Source organism: Xenia sp. Carnegie-2017, unplaced genomic scaffold, assembly GCF_021976095.1.
Source record: "Xenia sp. Carnegie-2017 unplaced genomic scaffold, XeniaSp_v1 HiC_scaffold_4, whole genome shotgun sequence".
Lineage (NCBI taxonomy): Eukaryota > Metazoa > Cnidaria > Anthozoa > Malacalcyonacea > Xeniidae > Xenia > Xenia sp. Carnegie-2017.
In genome coordinates, this window is record NW_025813504.1 from 461,278 (window position 1) to 483,261 (window position 21,984).

Consider the following 21,984-nt stretch of genomic DNA (forward strand, 5'->3'; position numbering starts at 1 on the left):
ACATCGTTAAGGGAAGACTACCGCAAAGGTTTAATACCTTACATAAGATGGCTACCATTAAGGATGTCGAAACATCACTGAACAACATTGAATTAAAATACATGGAACGCTATCTGAAGCAAATATTGAATCCAAATCTTACACCCAGACACGCGAGATTACACCCAGACACGCGTGTGTAATGTTTCGAGATTCTGAAAAGTGATTGACTACACACGCGTGTCTGGGTGTAAACTTTGGCTTCGAGAATTTATTAGACTTTTCTATTAAAGGTAGCGTTCCATGTATTTTAGTTCAATGCTCAACACTAACACAAACAATCTTTATCAAGACTGTACTAACGTGGACAATCTACATCAACAAAGATGTTTTTATATCTATCTCCATCTTAAGGAAAAGTCATATATAACTGTACTGCTCACGTGGGTGTTGTCGTCATCCGAACACTCGTGATCTCTGTTTTCGAAGACATTGGACAATCCTCTTCGTTTCCTTTAACTATTGTTCATCGCCACATGAAACTCGAATCGTCTGTCGAAAGAGACGGACTGGCATATAAAGTCGCTGCAAAGTTTCCTGGTGACCCCATCACCTATATGCTCATTTCTGCCCTTTTCGAACAAGAATAAAGCACTGGTAACACTCGAAATAAACAGAGAAAACACGATAATGCTGAAATGACCAAATTCAAAATGCAATTTGCATCCCTATTTTGCAAACTTCCGATTTCAATATAGAGGGCTTTAAACTGTCAACGACATTTAAAGTTATTTACATTTGCTTGCCAATGGTAGTGTTTGCTACTTTCAGCACAGTACAATATTTTACGCCAAAGCTATTTCATACAACGGCGAAAGCTAGTGAAAGGACTAACCTATAGTGCTTGGAAGATGATGCAGCAGCTCTCAAATAATGGAATGTTCAGAATCATATTTCTCGTTTTGTTAATCATGAAGTTTATTTGGTTTTTCACTGTAACTTGGCAGCACTGTAACTAAAACACTTCTATTCAAAAGCAGACATGTACTTTCAACCTCTTCAGATAGCACTTTCTGGTTGTAAAAAAACGCCCCCTTTCACTAATTTAAGTATAGGTGCTTGTTGCAATTCAAATAGAAACTAGATGGGAGCCACACCCTATAATTCAGGGCCATAAAATCTTGCTATAACCTACTGCGGTGACTACATCGTTTCCTGATTGGTAAACGGATTGTGATCTTTTCTCGAATGTATATTGTCAATAATGACTGCCAGTGTGTATAAGTAAATGCGATATAAGCGTGTAAACGATGCTTGCGCACTACCTCTTTGATATAAACTAAAGTTACTGTGTAACTTAATTTGGCTCAGAGGTGGATTAACCAGTAGACTGAGTAGACTTAAGAATACAGGCCCAGGCTTTTGAGAGGTCCATTGTATCTGGACATAATTAGGTTTGAACGTTTTGATATTCCAGCCGTGCTAGCTAAATGTGCTTGACTAGATTATTCAAGCTTTTGAAAACCTTACATGCAATTGAATGCAGAGGAAAAATGGCTTTCGTACTATCTACTGATCAAATACAAAATACTCAGAACTCATGAAGTATTGGCTTTCCTATTTCCCTGATCATGTGTTAATTTTCGTTTTAACTTTAAAGATGAACTATTTTTCATTTCTTATCCTATGGGGTTACAAACAGAGCAAATGCAAAAGGAAAACTGAATTTAATGAGAGGAATAGACAGGCCCTGTAATTAATCCGCCACAATGATTTAGAACCCAATCCTCTAGATGTCTAACAACCATGTCAAGGTGAGGAAAATCAGGGGGCGGATCAAGGGTTTTCAAAAATTTATTACATCATATAAGGCGTAAAATATGACGTCATCGTGACATCCTACCTTTTATTATATGAAGCGAATTATAAACTTTTGTAATTAAAAATGGCAATAGCTAAGATGAATTCCTTTCAAAAGATGATGACAGACTGTTTCTAGCCAGTCTCAGGGCTCATCAGTATGCCTAGATAATGTCCCAAATTTTAAAACATCATCCGACATGGACAGCCCTTAAAGGAGCAAACTCAACCGTCTGGTTATGGCGATAACCTTCACACCTTTGCACGAGCAACAGGAGTTTGGTTGGACGACAGGTGAACTATGGAATATTTCGTGGATGTGAAGTTGTCGAAGTTTTCACACCCTTCCAGTAATTCAACCTACTTTCCTAACTGATTCACCCCACTAATTATCTACTTTATCCTATCCTGACTGTCCACTTTTAATACAACGTGTTGCAAAATAGTAAATTCTTTTCAATTCACTATTAAAGTGAAGCTATTATTGCACTATTAGAAATAAATGAATCCCCGAGAATTCAGCGTAAGTAAACATTTTTTTCTACGAACATCTACTTTTAAAAGGTCGAATCTACTTCACTTTACCCTGCACATTTAACTTGCAACTTAAGACATTATATAGACACGTTTCTGGGTGATGTTTTAAAAATATTTAGGTTTTACTTTCTTATAATTTGGCACATGGAACAATTTAAACAAAAGCACACAATGTTGATGCAAAATGTTTTCGTGTTAATTTTGGTAAAGCCGCCACTTGAAAAGAAATAAAATTTTAAGAAGATCCGTGTTTTATCCCGTCATCCATGTTTATCCCTCCTCCGTATCCGTATCCGCGTTTTATACCAACCCGAACGTGAGGACGCGGTGCAGCAGTATGACGCTTCTGTATAATTTTATTCTGTGAGGAATGTCAAATTTGAAAGAGTATGTACATATAAATTGGCTATAGACAGCAAATAAATTCAAACAAAAGATTTTCAGCAGCTCTAACATGCTAAATATTCAATTTTAAAGTCTTACATTGTCAAATACGTATGTTGATGCATTGTCGTCACAACAGATTATCATGCATAGAAAGTGCGGAAACAAAGGTGTTTGAAATATAAAAATATTAGATTTGTTTGTAAACTTACCTTTGTTTGATTCATCACTTGCATGAGAATTAAATAATAAATAATCGGTCTATTTGAATACCTGAAATATCATAAAGCCAGTTAAACTTATCCAGAATCCAGAGTTTGAATTATCAGGACATGTTGCAAGGCCAAATGCTGCACTTCAAACGTCTCTCAAATGGAATTCTGCGACTTGAACCGGGCGATCAATGAAATATAAAATTGATTCTATAGATTAAAAAAATTTATCATCGTAAAGAATATATAACTACCTTTTTGACAAGTTTGAAAAATTTACTATTCAATCGATAACCACGCTACGTGTAACCGTTCCTAGTTCTTTAATGGATGTTTGCTGTCTGCCAAAGCGTTAAATTTTCCCAGGAGGCAGCAGCAGCAGACGTAATTTGGAATTTTCAGCATTCACAAGGCCCCTCATTGTGGAACAATCAATCGAATTAAATGATCGTTCTGTGAATGGACATCATAGCATTTCTAGAACTACTATATTTTTCACATCTTTCATTAGTTGATTAACTAATATACTTATGCAGAGTGACAAACACAGTTCGCCATGCATCAATTAATCGTTGTTGTTACGACAAAGTGAAAAGTCAATTTTTTTATCTACATAAGATGACAAAGATGACAAAAGATGACATAAGAGGACAAAGAGCTCCAATGTGGTAATTGACGTTTCATTTTGACAGAACTACCCTATAGTTCTGTCAAACGAAACGTCATTTTTTCTTATCACTTTAGCAATAAAATATTGCGTGGAAGCTTTTATTTCTAGATTTTATGCGAGGAATAAGTTGAGTTACATGTTTGTAATTGTAGATCGTCCAGGTTCGTGATGTTTTTAGCTGTAATGATTGGGTGTCTATTGTGTATTGTCATTGTAAAGTAGTGTAAAGTGTAATGTTTTTAGTTGATTGTGTTGTTGATTTAGTTGAATAAATTGAGTCCAGTTACGTGCCACAACAATTTATATCTTTGTGGAAGCATCTTTGAGGAATTTCTTTTTATCTACATGTATTCTCTACTGTTAAATACTTAACAAGTAGATATCGTGCAGCTTTGTCACACTAGTTTATAAATGTTGAATGAAGAATCAATGGCCAATTATTGCAGTTTACCAAAAGTCGCTACCATGGGCCATCTTGCATTGTATTACATCTGCTGCGTTTTTCTAGAAACAGATGTATAGTTCCGAGAATTGAGATTAGATTTCGAATTTCGAAAACATCTAAAAAGGATTTAAGACTATCGTGATAATGCTCAAGCCTAAGTGCGTATAAGATTGGATTGAGCAAAATTCAACAAAGCAACTGGTTCATAGTGCTCTGCAAAATGTCGAGCATAGCTGCTCTGTATTTTCCCTAATCTCTCGATGAATTCCACTTGTTTGGCGACAAAATATGGAAAGGCAGTTACAAATAAAACTATATTCAGAATGACGATTGTCTTTGCAATTTCGAGGTGTTTACTGTTCTGTTGTTTCCCATTAATATTTGCATTTCGTCGACTTAGCATTACTTCCTTGATGATAAAACACTTCATGATAATTTGGAGGAAAACAGCAAATTCTAAAACGGCATATTCCTTTATATAGATATGCATCGCCCGCTCGAACGAAATATCGAAAATTTCATGTGAAATTTCTCCTAAAGCAATGCAACTGGCCACAAACCACATTGTTATGCATAGGATGATAACTTTCTTCGTAGATAACATCTGTCGACTACGTATAGAATATTTACCAGTGGCAAGGGTTTGCCATGTAAGTGATGTCAAGTGAAAAAATGAGCCTGCCGCTCCAAGCATCCACATGTATGAACAAGCAAACTTGATTTCACTTGACACTTCCATACCAAACTCCACTGCTAATCCAAGTGTCAAGAACTTTGAAAGAGAAGCAATAAAATCGGCTGAGGCTAAGCTAAGAATAGTTATCCATGGTCCTCGTCTTATAATATGAAGAGGATCCACCAGAATAACAATGATAAGAAGACTGTTGTTTACCACACCCATCATTGACATTGCCATTGATGCGATTGTTTCCTCATGACCATATGACCATATGACTAAATGCATTTTAAAGGAATGATTATGCAGCGCTTGCCAAATAGATTGACTACATCATTTACACTAATGGCTCAAATAACCATAGTCCAACTTTAACTTACGCTTAGGAGAACAAAATCGAGAGAAATTGTTTAAGGAATTTGACTGCAGACTGCCCATAAAATTGACGAGTTTCGCGGTATCAGCATTAAAATCATATATATCTAAAACTGAAACAGTCGTTGAAATTTAAGACGAATGACAAAAACTTACATTTGTTTTGTTTACTGTGACGTTCATTACTGCCACGTTCTGGCTAACTTGACCAAACGAAGACTTGCCGGTGGAATTAATTGCTAGCAAAAAATGTAATGAGTAATGTAAGAAAAGATCCAAAGAAATAACTTGACCATCATAATGTTATGTCTTATCGTCTTACCCATAAGATCTTAGCGATCGAGCTGTCAAAACATCTCTGGCGTTATAGCGTATGTTTTGTTACCACATAAAGCAACTATACATAAAATAACATTGTTAAAATTCCTGATAAGATTTAAGATAAATTTTTACGTGACTACTTGTATGTATCTAACGATTATGTACGTATTAGCGTGTTTCAAACTTTTTCGCGTGCGTTGGCAACCTTAAAATTTTTTCACGTACCTTTATTAGTTTCTAGCCTTTTAGATATAATCAGTGAACACAACAATTATTTAGTTTTTAATTCTGACGTTGTTTTGTTTACACTAGAGCAATAGATTACGGATTTGTTACGAAGCTGGGCAATGATTTTATATTGGATTCGTGTTTCCATTTATAAAATGTAAATTGCATGGATCGCACGTGCCTAACACAGTGCTAAAATTTGAAGATAACTATTATTTTCTACGTCATATTAAACCATCACGCTTAAAGAAAATGACTTAAGATTCAAGTCAGCACAATCTATAAAGAATACGCTAAAATACACAGAGAAGGTTTGATCCAAACCTTGGCTTTGTGCTTGTTCAGACATACGTGGCTATTATATATGTATATATAACATATAAAAACGATAGTATGGGTGCTTCCCTCAAAATCTTCCAAATTTTGTGGATCACAGCGCACCCATCATGTTTGAAGTTGTATATGAGTCAGTTTTCTGAAATGAGTTATAATCCAACTTTGCTTCCAAAAAAAACCAAAAAAACAAGGTAAATTTTGAACTTTGACGAAAGTTGGAATGGAAACTTATTACAAGAAAACAAAAGACTCTGAAATAATTTTGTATGTAAATAGCAATAGTTTAGAAACGTCTTCTCTATTATAGTAGCACAGCTTGCCAATGACATATTTTTGTTTGATTACTAAAACTCTAATGCAAAGAAACAGATCAGACCATCGCTTAAATGCTGTTTTGTTCCTTTGAGAACAAAAACGTAGCGACTTCGGATATTATAGAAACAAAGAATCTGCTAAGAACACTTTAGAAAACAAAGATTTGTAGGGAAGATGCATTTTTAAAAATGCCTACTCTAATTGATCGTTTCAAATAAACATAAAAAATTCATCAAATTTGGGCATGACTTTTGACAGCTCACGGATTTTTTAAATTAACATTTGCATGTACACTCGTGTCACAGCATGCACATTTAATTTTCACGCTAGGAAGGGAATTCTTTCAATGATCGCTCACGATTAAATTGTTTCTAAAAAATTTACGAAGATATCCTGTTCTCAAAATCTTGTGTTCGAAAAATGAAAAAAAGGTCGAATAGAGATTATTGCTTGACATGGATAAGAAGTAAATTTTCATCAAATGTGATGAAACAGCGTAGTTCTTTAATGCAATATAATTTTAGCGCAGCTTATAACATGTAATGAGAAAGGCGTTTCTCTCATTTAGAAAGTGGTATTGTTTATTCACTGTTATTGTAAATCTAAATTATATTCACGCTAAGAATATGACTTGGAAGATTTAAGTGCAGAATTAAGAATCTTATTTTGGTATTAATTTTGTCCGTATGATGTGAAAACGACAAAACTAAATGAAAATTTTTAAAATGTCTGAATTAGTATATTTAAAACCCGTATATAATTAATACTTTTTATATTATGGCATTTCACATAATACAACCATTGACGCAAAATATTTTTACGTGTTCATTTTCAAAAAACTCACAGTGAAATGAAGAGTTTGAAACTACATTGTATACACGTCTGAGGAGTTTTTACCTCGCGCTCTTTTATATTTTTTCTTACACAATACCAATATGCATAGACTATTGAATATCCTTTTACCAGAAAAATGACAAAAAGGTGGAAATCGTCCTAGAACTGCTCTACATTAATTGCCAGCACATTATACCACAGCATATTTTGCGGATGAACGAAGATAAGCTTTTTACAGAATTTAATCCTTGCATTTGTGAATTAATTATTATAAAGCATTATATTTATCCAATTCAATTTACATGGAATCAAAAATTTTCGAGAGTTCTTTCCGTGATGGAGTCGATGGAGTACTTTGCTGCATTTAAACAAAACTACAATGTTGTAAGTCACCAATACTGTTAATCTTTAAACTGCGAATAAACAAAAGCATCGCCACTAACACTCGAATCGTCTGTTGAAAGAGGCGGACTGGCATATAAAGTCGCTGCAAAGTTTCCTGGTACCGCCATCACATATATGCTCATTTCCGCATTCCTTTTCGAACAAAGAATAAAGAAAACACTGGTAACACTTGAAATAAAACAGAGAAAACATGATAATGCTGAAATGACCAAATTCAAAAGCAATTTGCATCCCTATTTTGCAAACTTCCAATTTCAATTTAGAGGCAGCTTTAAAGCTGTCAACGACATTTAAAACTATTTACAGTTTGCTTGCCAATGGAACTGTTTGCTACTTTCAGCACAGTACAATATTTTACGCCAAAGCATTTCATACAACGGTGAAAGCTAGTGAATAGGACTAACCTATAGTGCTTGGAAGATGATGCAGCAGCTCTCAAATAATGGAATGTTCAAAATCATATTTCTCGCTTTGTTAATCATCAAGTTTATTTGCGTTTTTCACTGTAACTTGGCAGCCGTAAAAAATTTCTTCTCAAAAGCAGACATATACTTTTACCCTCTTCAGATAGCACTTTCTGATTGCTAAAACCGCCCCCTTTTTACAAATTTAAGTATAGGTGCTTGTTGCAATTCAAATAGAAACTAGGAGCGGGGAGCCCTTTCTCCATAAACAAGTGCAATAATTCAGAGTCCTGCTTATAGTTTAAAATCTTGTTATACCCTACTGCGGTGACTATATCGTTTCCCGATTGATAAATGGATTGTGATCTTTTCTCGAATGTATCTTGTCAATAATGACCGCCAGTGTGTATAAGTAAAATGTGATATAAGCGTGAAACGTATGCTTGCGCACCACCTCTTTGATATAAACAAAAGTTACTGTGTAACTTAAATCGAAACCAGAGGTGGATTAACCAGTAGACTAAGTAGACTTAAGCATACAGGCCCGGGCTTTTGAGAGGTCCATTGTATCTGGACATAATTAGGATTTGAACGTTTTTGATATTCCAGCCGTGCTAGCTAAATGTGCTTGACTTAGACTATTCACGCTGTTGAAAACCTTACATGCAATTGAATGCAGAGAAAAACTGGCTTTCGTACTATCTACTGTTCAAATGCGCAATACTCAGAGCTCATGAAGTATTGGCTTTTCCTATTTCCCTGACCATGTCGATGTTTTTCGAAATTTCGTTTTAACTTTAAAATGAACTATTTTTCATTTCTTACCCTATGGGGTTACAAGCAGAGCAAATGCAAAAGCAAAGGAAAACTGAACTTAATGAGAGGAATAGACAGGCCCTGTAATTAGTAATCCGCCCACAATGATTTAGAACCCAATCCTCTAGATGTCTAACAACCATGTCAAGGTGAGGCAACTCAGGGGCGGATTTTTCAAAAATTTATGACGTCATATAAGGCGTAAAATATGACGTCATTTATGACATCATATGAAGCGAGTTATAAACTTTTTATAATTGAAAAATGGCAATAGCTAAGATGAATTCCCTTTCAAAAGATGATAACAGACTGTTTCGCCTAATCTCAGGGCTCCTCAGTATGCCTAGGATAATGTCCCAAATTTTAAAACATCATCCGACATGGACAGCCCTTAAAAGAGCAAAAGTCAGGGCTCCTCAGTATGCCTAGGATAACGTCCCAAATTTTAAAACATCATCCGACATGGACAGCCCTTAAAAGAGCAAAAGTCAGCAATCTGGTTATGGCGCCAGAAAATAACCTTCACACCTTTCGCACGAGCAACAGGAGTTTGGTTGGACGATGGGTGACTATATGAAATATTTCGTGGATGTGAAGTTGTTGAAGTTTTCACACCATTCCAGTAATTTCTAACCCTTTACTTCCCTTCCTGATTCACCACCACCAATTATCTATTTTATTTTATTCTGACTATCCAAGTTTAATAGAACGTGTTGCAAAAATAGTAAATTCTTTTCAATTCACTATTAAAGTGAAGATATTATTGCACTATTTGATTTAAAAACACAAACCTTAAAGTATGATTTAAATTTAATTTTAATCTAGTGTTCTCAACAGAAAATTTATCAATCACGCGTTGCACTGCAAGAATTTCCTGATGGATTTTTATTAAAGCAAGACCATTTAATCTTTCTTCAATCATAGTACTCCGCTTATAATCCTTAAGAATTCGCAGCGCTGAAATAGACCGTTCACATTCCCATGAAGTTATGGGAAGGGTTGCTAATATTTCAAGTATGAACTTTATGTTTTGAAAACCATCAAAATTTATAGCTTTTAATGCTGTAGCTACATTTCTTGGATAAGGACCTTTACGATGTTCCCAGAAGGATTGCCATAATAACAACTCTGCATTCAAATATAACAGATTGGGTAAATCATCAATGTAAAATTTGGAAACAATCTTGAATTTCTGTTTCCAGTTAACCCCATTTTTTATAAGAGAAAACATTTTTGTTGAAACAATACTCAGTCCCTGACAGATATTTCCACTTTCCGTGTCAAATCTTGCATATAAAGAAGAGAGAGGATAGTCAATTAATGGAATCGTATAGATTCGTTTGTAATACTCCTAGACAGAACGATAAGGAGGATTGGGCCTTGTAGTTTGTCCTCCAATTGTCCTTCGCTTACATTCTTCTACCCCAACCTTTGCCGCTAACGTTAATGCAATGTGGTACCATTGATCATAATATGAATCAATAGAATTTCTTACATGTGCAACACTGCTTTTCAAAGACGAGATCAACTCAATCCCATTCGTAGTTGAACCAATCAGTATTTTTCCTCAACATACATACCAAATAACCCAAAACAACACTATAAAACATCACGTTTCTGGGTGATGTTTTAAAAATATTTAGGTTTTACTTTCTTATAATTTGCAAATGAAACAATTAAAATAAAAGCACACAATGTTGATGCAAAACGTTTTCGTGTTAATTTTGGTAAAACTACCAATTGAAAGAAATAAAATTTTAAGAATATCCGTGTTTTATCCCCTCATCCGTGTTTTATCCCCTCATCCGTGTTTTATCCCCTCCTCCGTATCCTTATCCGTGCCATCCGTATCCGCGTTTTATCCCAACCCGAACGTGAGGACGCGGTGCACATTTGAGTGGTCCTTCTGTATAATTTTATTCTGTGAGGAATGTAAAATTTGAAAGAGTATGTACATGTGAATTAGCTATAGACAGCAAATCTATTCAAACAAAAAATTTTCAGCAGCTCTAACATGCTAAATATTCAATTTTAAGGTCTTACATTGTCAAATACGTGTTTTGTTGGACTTGATGCCATGTCGTCACAGCAGATTATCATGCATAGAAAGTGCGGAAACAAAGAGTGTGTTGAAATATAGAAAAATATTAGATTAGTTTGTAAACTTACCTTTGTTTGATGTATCACTTGCATGAGGATTTAAATAATAAATAGTCGGTCTATTTGAAGACCTCAAAAAGTCCGATTATTCACAAGACCCCACATTGTGAAACAATCAATCGAATTAAATGATCGTTTTGTGAATTGATATCATAGTATTGCTAGAACTACTATATTTTTCACATCTTTCACTAGCTGATTAACTAAAATACCTCTGCAGAATAACAAACACAGTTCGCCATGCGTTAATTAATCGTTGTTGTTACGACAAAGTGAAACGTCAATTTTTTATCTACATAAAAAGACAAAGATGACAAAGATGACATAAGAGTACAAAGAGCTCCAACTATCACAAAGTGAAACGCCAAATTTTTTTTATCATTTTAGCAAAAAAATATTGCGTTGCAGCTCTTATTTCTAGTTGTTATGCGAGGAATAAATTGAGTTATATGTTTCTAAATGTAGATCGTCCAGTTTGGTGATGTTTTTAACTGTAATGTGTGGGTGTCAATTGTGCATTGTAATTGTGTATTAGTGTAAAGTGTAATGATTTTAGTTGATTGTGTTGTTGATTTAGTTGAATAAATCGAGTCCGGTCACGTACCACAACAATTGATATCTTTGTGGAAGCATATACATGTAGTTTTTATGGGGGAATTCCTTTCTATCTACATGTATTCTCTACTTTTAAATACTTAACAAGTAGATATCGTGCAGCTTTGTGACCCAAGTTTATAAATGTTGAATGAAGAATCAATGGGCAATTATTGCAGTTTATCGAATATGTCGTCACCATGGGCCATCTTGCATTTTATCTACACATCTGCTGCGTTTCTTCTAGAAACAGATGTATAGTTCAGAAAATTGAGATTAGATCTCGAAATTCGAAAATATCTAAAAAACGATTTAAGACTATTGCGATAATTCTTAAGCCTAAGTGCGTATACGATTGGATTGAGAGCAAAATTCAACAAAGCAACTGGTTCATAGTGCAATGCAAAGTGTCGAGCATAGCTGCTCTGTATTTTCCCTAATCTCTCGATGAATTCCACTTGTTTGGCGACAAAATATGGAAAGGCAGTTACAAATAAAACTATATTCAGAATGACGATTGTCTTTGCAATTTCGAGGTGTTTACTGTTCTGTTGTTTCCCATTGATATTTGCATTTCGTCGACTTAGCATTACTTCCTTGATGATAAAACACTTCATGATAATTTGGAGGAAAACAGCAAATTCTAAAACGGCATATTCGGTTATATAGATATGCATCACCTGCTCGAACGAAATATCGAAAATTTCATGTGAAATTTCTCCTGAAGCAATGCAACTGGCCACAAACCACATTGTTATGCATAGGATGATAACTTTTCTCGTAGATAACATCTGTCGACTACGTATAGGATATTTAGCAGTGGCAAGGGTTTGCCATGTAAGTGATGTCAAGTGAAAAAATGAGCCTGCCGCTCCAAGCATCCACATGTATAAACAAGCAACTATGATTTCATTTGACACTTCGATACCAAACTCCGCTGTTAATCCAAGTGTCAAGAACTTTGAAAGAGAAGCAATAAAATCGGCTGAAGCTAAGCTAAGAATAGTTATCCATGGTCCTCGTCTTATAATATGAAGAGGATCCACCAGAATAACAATGATAAGAAGACTGTTGTTTACGACACCCATCATTGACATTGCCATTGATGCGATTGTTTCCTCATGACCATATGACTAAAAGCATTTTAAAGGAATGATTATGCAGCGCTTGCCAAATAGATTGACTACATCATTTACACTAATGGCTCAAATAACCATAGTCCAACTTTAACTTACGCTTAGGAGAACAAAATCAAGAGAAATTGTTTAAACAATTTGACTGCAGACTGCCCATAAAATTGACGAGTATCGCGGTATCAGCATTAACAATCATATATTATTTCTACAACTGAAAGCAGTCATTAAAATTTAAGACCAATTTCAGAAACTTACCTCTGTTTTGTTTACTGTGACGTTCATTTCTGCCACAATCTGGCTAACTTGACCAAACGAAAACTTGCCGGTGGAATTAATTGCTAGCAAAAAATGTAATGAGTAATGTAAGAAAAGATCCAAAGAAATAAATTGACCATCATAATGTTATGTCTTATCGTCTTACCCACAAGATTTTAGCGATCGAGCTGTCAAAACATCTCTGGCGTTATAGCGTATGTTTTGTTACCACAAAAAGCAGAATAACTATACATAAAAGAACATTACTAAAATTACTGATAAGATTTAAGATAAATTTTTACGTGACTACTTGTATGTATCTAACGATTATGTACGTATTAGCGTGTTTCAAACTTGTCAAATCAATGGAATTGTCTAGAGCGTTAACGTGCGTGGCCAACCTTAATATTTTTTTAAGTACCATTATTAGTTTCTAGCTTTTTACCTATACAATATAACAATTATTTAGTTTTTAATTCTGACGTTGTTTTATTCACACTAGGGCAATAGATTACGGATTCGTTACGAAACTGGGCAATGTTTTTATATTGGATTCGTGTTGCCATTTTATAATATGTAAATACCCTAGAAACTTCATAAACAAAACTATAAAAAAAAACAAAACACAAACTGACAAAAGCAACAAGAAACCGAACGAAGCAGTAAAAATCGTCACATTACCATACATAAACGGAACATCAGAAATGACTGCCAGATGTCTTCGATTATTTAATATTAACCTCGCCCACAAACCTACACAAAAACTCAAATCATGTTTTACCAAACATAAAGACAAAACAACAATTCATGATACAACTGACGCGATCTACATGATACCATGTAAAGACTGTTCAAAGCAATACATAGAACAAACATCAAAGGAAATCGAAACAAGACTCACGGAACACAAAAACGCCATAAAACGACGAGATCCGAATTCACTACACGCAAAACTTACCCACGGAGATAACCACACATTCCACTAAAGTAGTAGTACGCGCACAGACTAAACACGCACGCGAATTTAAAGAAGCTTGGTGCAGTAAAGACAACGACACAATAAACAGACATATCGACATACCCATCATATACTCACAACTAAAAAATGACAAAAAAACTACAAACAACAACAAAACTACAACATTACACTCTAATAATATTAACACTGATCATGTTTAACAATACACCAAAACTCATGGCAACGCATTCCACCCCATCCGATCACATCAATCCACCCGCTAATCCAATTAGACGCTCTAAGCGTCTACAAGCTAAAAACACATGTAAATAGTAATTTCCTCATTCTGATGAAGGCTCGAAGCAACGAGTCGAAATTTCAATATAATAATTTTCAAACAATGCAGAGAAACTTTCATTTTTTATGTAATACGTAAATCGCATCGATCGCACATGCCTAACACAGTGCTAAAGTTTGAAGATAACTAATTATTTTCTACGTCATATTTTAACGTATTATTTATACATTGTGCTGATTTGAATCTTGAGTTATTTCCTTTAAGCGTGACTGTTCAATATTACGGTGGCTAACAAGGGATACCACACAAAATAATAAGAATTATACACAAACAAAATAAAAGTATTTTTATTTTGTTTGTGTATAATTCTTATTATACACAAAATACATTATACAGATACAAAATAAAAATATACACAGAAAATAAAAACACACACGCAAAATATGATCGCGGGCGCTTGCAGTGTTGGATTGCTGACTACTATCAGTTTAATATAAAACAAATTGCGAAGAAGCAAGATATCTTGAGATTGCAAAATATGAATCAAATCAAGACGAGAAGTAAACGAGTCGAAAGCTCAATAAAATAATTTTTAAAACAATCTAGAGAAACTTTCATTTTTTTATGTAATATGTAAATTGCATGGATCGCACATGCCTAACACAATGCTAAAATTTGAAGATAACTAATCATTTCATACGTCATATTTTAACGTATTATTTATAGATTGTGCTGATTTGAGTCTTGAGTCATTTCCTTTAAGCGTGACTGTTTAATATGACGTAGAAAATAATAGTTATCTTCAAATTTTAGCACTGTGTTAGGCATGTGCGATCCATGCAATTTACATATTATAAATGGAAACACGAATCCAATATAAAATCATTGCCCAGCTTCGTAACAAATCCGTAATCTATTGCCCTAGTGTAAAACAACGTCAGAATTAAAAATAGTGTCATAAATAGTAACAAATTTCACCGGTTGAGAAAGATGTCTTTGTATTTTCTTAAAACAGGACTTTAAGAGGAAAAGGATGAGGTTGAGCATGATATCAAGAATTATTCAGACCGAGGTCAATGTAACAAAAAACATTGACCTCGGTCAATAATTGCTTATTATTTCTCTCATTAATTTTTCGTTTCAGTATCGCAAGGGCTTGCTTTAGATTCCTTTCCAAATGTCATTTAAAATATTTCGCAGTTAAAACTGTTAAATGCGACAAGTACTACTCGACCACATGTTAAAATCACAATCACACATATCTGATACAACCTTATAATAAACTCAAGGTTAAATAGTTGGAATGTTATTAAACAAAAAGAATGATAGCATAATCATATAACCAACAACTACAAACAATAACGACCTTGAAATAAAGACTCTGAAATAATTTTCTATGTAAATAGCAATAATTTAGAAACGTCTTCTCTGTTATAGTAACACAAAATGCCAATGACATATTTTTGTTTGATTATTAAAACTCTAATGCAAACAGACAGTCAGACAATCGCTTAATTACTGTTTTGTTCCTATGAGGACAAAAACGTAGCGAGTCCGGATATTGTAGAAACAAAGAATCTGCTAAGAACACTTTAGAAAACAAAGATTTTGTTTTCTAAAGAGTCGATGGAGTACTTTGCTGCATTTAAACAAAACTACAATGTTGTAAGTCACCAATACTGTTAATCTTTAAACTGCGAATAAACAAAAGCATCACCAATATGCTCATTTCCGCATGATTTTCAAACAAAGAATAAAGAAAACACTGGTAACACTTGAAATAAAACAGAGAACCCATGATAATGCTGAAATGACCAAATTCAAAAACAATTTGCATCCCTATTTTCCAAACTTCCAATTTCAATTTTCAGGCAGCCTTAAAGCTATTAGAGACATTTAAAATTGTTTACAGTTTGATTGCCAATGGTAGTGTTTGCTACTTTCAGCACAGTACAATATTTTACGCCAAAGCATTTCATACAACGGTGAAAGCTGGTGAATAGGACAAACCTATAGTGCTTGGAAGATGATGCAGCAGCTCTCAAACAATAGAATGTTCAAAATCATATTTCTCGTTTTGTTAATCATCAAGTTTATTTGGGTTTTTAACTGTAACTTGGCAGCCGTAAAACATTTCTACTCAAAAGCAGACATATATTTTCAACCCTCACCACGATCTTCAGATAGTCACTTGCTGGGTTCTAAAACCACCCCTTTTTAAAAATTTAAGTATAGGTGCTTGTTGCAATTCAAATAGAAACTATGAGCGGAGAGCCACACCCCTTTCTCCATAAACAAGGGCTATAATTCAGAGTCCTGCTTATAGTTTAAAATCTTGTTATACCCTTTTGCGGTGACTATATCGTTTCCCGATTGATAAACGGATTGTGATCTTTTCTCGAATGTATCTTGTCAATAATGACCGCCAGTGTGTATAAGTAAAATGCGATATAAGCGTAAAACGTATGCTTGCGCACCACCACTTTGGTATAAATTAAAGTTACTGTGTAACTTAATTCGAAACCAGAGGTGGATTAACCAGTAGACTAAGTAGACTTAAGCATACAGGCCCGGGCTTTTGAGAGGTCCATTGTATATGGACATAATTAGGATTTGAACGTTTTTGATATTCCAGCCGTGCTAGCTAAATGTGTTTGACTTAGACTATTCACACTGTTGAAAACCTTACATGCAATTGAATGCAAAGGAAAAATGGCTTTCATACTATCTAATGATCAAATACGCAATACTCAGAACTCATGAAGTAACCCTAACCCTAACCCTAACCCTATGGGGTTACAAACAGAGCAAATGCAAAAGCAAAGGAAATCAGAACTTAATGAGAGGAATAGACAGGCCCTGTAATTAGTAATCCGCCCACAATGATTTAGAACCCAATCCTCTAGATGTCTAACTACCATGTCAAGGTGAGGCAAGTCAGAGGCGGTTTTTTCAAAAAATTATGACGTCATATAAGGAGTTCACAAATAGACCGTTCACATTCCCATGAAGTTATGGGAAGGGTTCCTAATATTTCAAGTATGACCTTTATGTTATGAAAACCATCAAAATTTATAGCTTTTAATGCTGTAGCTACATTACTTGGATAAGGACCTTTACGATATTCCCAGAAGGATTGCCATAATAACAACTCTGCATTCAAACCTAACGGATTGGGTAAATCATCAATGTAAAATTTGGAAACAATCTTGAGTTTCTGTTTCCAGTTAACCCCATTTTTTATAAGAGAAAACATTTTTCTTGAAACAATACTCAGTCCCTGACAGATATTTACGTTTTCCGTGTCAAATCGTGCATCTAAAGAAGACAGAGGATAGTCAATTAATGGAGTCGTATAGATTCGTTTGAAATACTCCTAGACAGAACGATAAGGAGGATTGGGCCTTGTAGATTGCTTTTAAATTGTCCATTGCTTACATTCTTCTACCTCAACCTTTGACGCTAACGTTAATGCAATGTCATACCATCGATCATAATATGAATCAATAGAATTTCTTACATGTGCAACACTGCTTTTCAACGACGAGATCAACTCAATCCCATTCGTAGTTGAACCAATCAGTATTTTTCCTCAACATACATACCAAATAACCCAAAACAACACTATATAAATCAATTCTTTTCTTATTTTAAACTGAAAAATCAAAGAAAGTAAGTTTGAAAATTAGTTAAATTGGAAATTAATTAATGGCAAGCGTGTCAACAGAGACGGTGATAATAACTTATAAATTCCGTGCGTTTATCCATTTCTTGGAGATACTTTTCCTTGCCAACGGCTTAAAGGACGTAAGAAAAATTCAAATTTCTAAGTTCACACAAACAGAAAATATTGTTGACACTTTCGATTGATTACGGAAGATATATACAATATGAAGACATGTATACAATATATTTGACATGTTCCAGAATAAATATTTAAGTATATCTTTTATTATGTGGTGTATTTATATTACCTGATCGTTTACTACAGTTTCAAAACAATGAAAAATTAGGTTTGGGACATTGAAAAAGGTGACAGCGTCCACTTAATAGAGGTAACCGATTAATAAAGTCACTTTTATAGAATTTATACTATGAAATTTTCGGGATTTGCCTTATAACCGCTTAACACAGGATGACCTGCTTAATACGGTGCCGCTTCACACAGGTTCTATAAAAATATATTTTAGTGTTAACAGTTCACAGTTGATTCCAAGAGTACATTCAAGTGTGCATGTACAGAAATAAATGAATCTCCGAGAATTCAGCCTAAGTAAACATTTTTTTCTACGAACATCTGCTTTTGAAAGTGCGAATCTACTTCACTTTACCCTGCACATTTAACCTACAACTTGTGACATTATATAGACACGTTTCTGGGTGATGTTTTAAAAATATTTAGGTTTTACTTTCTTATAATTTGTCACAAGAAACAATTTAAACAAAAGCACACAATGTTGATGCAAAACGTTTTCGTGTTAATTTGGTAAAACCACCACTTGAAAGAAACAAAATTTAAAGAAGATCCATGTTTTATCCCCTCATCCATGTTTCATCCCCTCCTCCGTATCCGTATCCCAGCCATCCGCATCCGCGTTTTATCCCAACCCGAACATGAGGACGCGGTGCACATTTGAGTGGTCCTTCTGTATAATTTTATTCTGTGAGGAATGTAAAATTTGAAAGAGTATGTACATATGAATTAGCTATAGACAGCAAATAAATTCAAACAAAAATTTTTCAGCAGCTCTAACATGCTAAATATTCAATTTTAAGGTCTTACATTGTTAAATACGTGTTTTGATGCCATGTCGTCACAACAGATTATCATGCATAGAAAGTGCGGAAACAAAGAGTGTGTTGAAATATAAAAAATATTTGATTAGTTTGTAAACTTACCTTTGTTTGATTTATCACTTGCATGAGGAATTAAATAATAAATAATCGGTCTATTTGAAGACCTGAAAAAGACCGATTATTCATAAGACCCCTCATTGTGAAACAATCAATCGAATTAAATGATCGTTTTGTGAATTGATATCATAGTATTGCTAGAACTATTATATTTTTCACATCTTTCACTAGCTGATTAACTAAAATACCTCTGCAGAATAACAAACACTGTTCGCCATGCCTTAATTAATCGTTGTTGTTACGACAAAGTGAAACGTCAATTTTTTATCTACATAAGATGACAAAGATGACATAAGATGACATAAGAGTACAAAGAGCTACAACTACCACAAAGTGAAACGTCAAATTTTTTTATCATTTTAGCCATAAAATATTGCGTTGAAGCTTCTATTTCTAGTTTTTATGCGAGGAATAAATTGAGTTACATATTTCTAAATGTATATCGTCCAGGTTGGTGATAATGTTAGCTGTAATGTGTGGGTGTCAATTGTGTATTGTAATTGTGTATTAGTGTAAAGTGTAATGATTTAGTTGATTGTGTTGTTGATTTAGTTGAATGAATTGAGTCCGGTCCACGTACCACAACAATTTATATCTTTGTGGATACGTAATTTTTATAAGGGAACTCCTTTCTATCTACATGTATTCTCTACTTTTAAATACTTAACAAGTTGATATCGTGCAGCTTTGTCACACAAGTTTATAAATGTTGAATGAAGAATCAATGGGCAATTATTGCAGTTTACCGAATATGTCGTCACCATTGGCCATCTTGCATTTTATCTACACATCTGCTGCGTTTCTTCTAGAAACAGATGCATAGTTCAGAAAATTGAGATTAGATCTCGAATTTCGAAAATATCTAAAAAACGATTTAAGACTATTGCGATAATTCTTAAGCCTAAGTGCGTATACGATTGGATTGAGAGCAAAATTCAACAAAGCAACTGGTTCATAGTGCACTGCAAAGTGTCGAGCATAGCTGCTCTGTATTTTCCCTAATCTCTTCATGAATTCCACTTGTTTGGCGACAAAATATGGAAAGGCAGTTACAAATAAAACTATATTCAGAATGACGATTGTCTTTGCAATTTCGAGGTGTTTACTGTTCTGTTGTTGCCCATTCATATTTGCATTTGGTCGACTTAGCATTACTTCCTTGATGATAAAACACTTCATGATAATCTGGAGGAAAACAGCAAATTCTAAAACGGCATATTCCGTTATATAGATATGCATCACCTGCTCGAACGAAATATCGAAAATTTCATGTGAAATTTCTCCTAAAGCAATGCAACTGGCCACAAACCACAATGTTATGCATAGGATGATAACTTTCCTCGTAGATAACATTTGTCGACTACGTATAGGATATTTGGCAGTGGCAAGGGTTTGCCATGTAAGTGATGTCAAGTGAAAAAATGAGCCTGCCGCTCCAAGCATCCACACGTATAAACAAGCAGACTTGATTTCATTTGACACTTCGATACCAAACTCCGCTGTTAATCCAAGTGTGAAGAACTTTGAAAGAGAAGCAATAAAATCGGCTGAGGCTAAGCTAAGAATAGTTATCCATGGTCCTCGTCTTATAATACGAAGAGGATCCACCAGAATAACAATGATAAGAAGACTGTTGTTTACGACACCCATCATTGACATGGCCATTGATGCGATTGTTTCCTCATGACCATATGACTAAATGCATTTTAAAAGAATGATTATGCAGCGCTTGCAAAATAGATTGACTACATCATTTGCACTAATGGCTCAAATAACCATAGTCGAACTTTAATGTCCGCTTAGGAGAACAAAATCGAGAGAAATTGTTTAAAGAATTTGACTGCAGACTGCCCATAAAATTGACGAGTATCGCGGTATCAGCATTAACAATCATATATTATTTCTACAACTGAAAGCAGTCATTAAAATTTAAGACCAATTTCAGAAACTTACCTCTGTTTTGTTTACTGTGACGTTCATTTCTGCCACAATCTGGCTAACTTGACCAAACGAAAACTTGCCGGTGGAATTAATTGCTAGCAAAAAATGTAATGAGTAATGTAAGAAAAGATCCAAAGAAATAACTTGACCATCATAATGTTATGTCTTATCGTCTTACCCACAAGATTTTAGCGATCGAGCTGTCAAAACATCTCTGGCGTTATAGCATATGTTTCGTTACCACAAAAAGCAGAATAACTATATATAAAAGAACATTACTAAAATTCCTGAATAGATTTAAGATAAATTTTTACGTGACTACTTTTTTGTATCTAACGATTATGTACGTATTAGCGTGTTTCAAACTTGTCAAATCAATGGAATTGTCTAGAGCGTTGACGTGCGTGGCAAACCTTAAAATTTTTTCATGTACCATTATTAGTTTCTAGCTTTTTACCTATACAATATAACAATGATTTAGTTTTTCATTCTGACGTTGTTTTATTCACACTAGGGCAATAGATTACGGATTCGTTACGAAACTGGGCAATGTTTTTATATTGGATTCGTGTTGCCATTTATAACATGTAAATACCCTAGAAACTTCATAAACAAAACTATAAACAAAATACAAAGCAAAACACAAACTGACAAAAGCAACAAGAAACCGAACGAAGCAGTAAAAATCATCACATTACCATACATAAACGGAACATCAGAAATGAGTGCCAGATGTCTTCGATTATTTAATATTAACCTCGCCCACAAACCTACACAAAAACTCAAATCATGTTTTACCAAACATAAAGACAAAACAACAATTCATGATACAACTGACGCGATCTACATGATACCATGTAAAGACTGTTCAAAGCAATACATAGAACAAAAATCAAAGGAAATCGAAACAAGACTCACGGAACACAAAAAC

The 21,984-nt window shown here is 34.3% G+C and overlaps 2 protein-coding genes and 1 long non-coding RNA gene across 3 annotated transcripts; all 3 read right to left on the reverse strand.

Annotated features, from left to right (window-relative positions):
* Window positions 1–4,582: 4,582 nt before the first annotated feature.
* LOC124455693 lies at window positions 4,583–5,746 on the reverse strand. Its single transcript, XR_006951988.1, has 5 exons — window positions 5,685–5,746; window positions 5,461–5,535; window positions 5,295–5,377; window positions 4,980–5,041; window positions 4,583–4,859 (listed from the first exon to the last, which is right to left on the reverse strand). It is a non-coding gene; the product is annotated as an uncharacterized LOC124455693 (long non-coding RNA).
* Window positions 5,747–11,157: 5,411 nt separating this feature from the next.
* Window positions 11,158–13,309, reverse strand: LOC124455612 (cannabinoid receptor 1-like). Its single transcript, XM_047006262.1, has 3 exons — window positions 13,109–13,309; window positions 12,943–13,025; window positions 11,158–12,684 (listed from the first exon to the last, which is right to left on the reverse strand). The coding sequence occupies exons 2-3, from the start codon at window positions 12,967–12,969 to the stop codon at window positions 11,773–11,775; spliced, it is 939 nt and encodes a 312-aa protein (XP_046862218.1). The 5' UTR covers window positions 12,970–13,025; window positions 13,109–13,309; the 3' UTR covers window positions 11,158–11,772.
* A 6,137-nt stretch (window positions 13,310–19,446) lies between these two features.
* Window positions 19,447–21,793, reverse strand: LOC124455406 (cannabinoid receptor 1-like). Its single transcript, XM_047006053.1, has 4 exons — window positions 21,467–21,793; window positions 21,232–21,311; window positions 21,066–21,148; window positions 19,447–20,807 (listed from the first exon to the last, which is right to left on the reverse strand). Exons 3-4 carry the CDS (start codon window positions 21,090–21,092, stop codon window positions 19,896–19,898), a joined length of 939 nt encoding a protein of 312 aa, XP_046862009.1. The 5' UTR covers window positions 21,093–21,148; window positions 21,232–21,311; window positions 21,467–21,793; the 3' UTR covers window positions 19,447–19,895.
* Window positions 21,794–21,984: the final 191 nt, after the last annotated feature.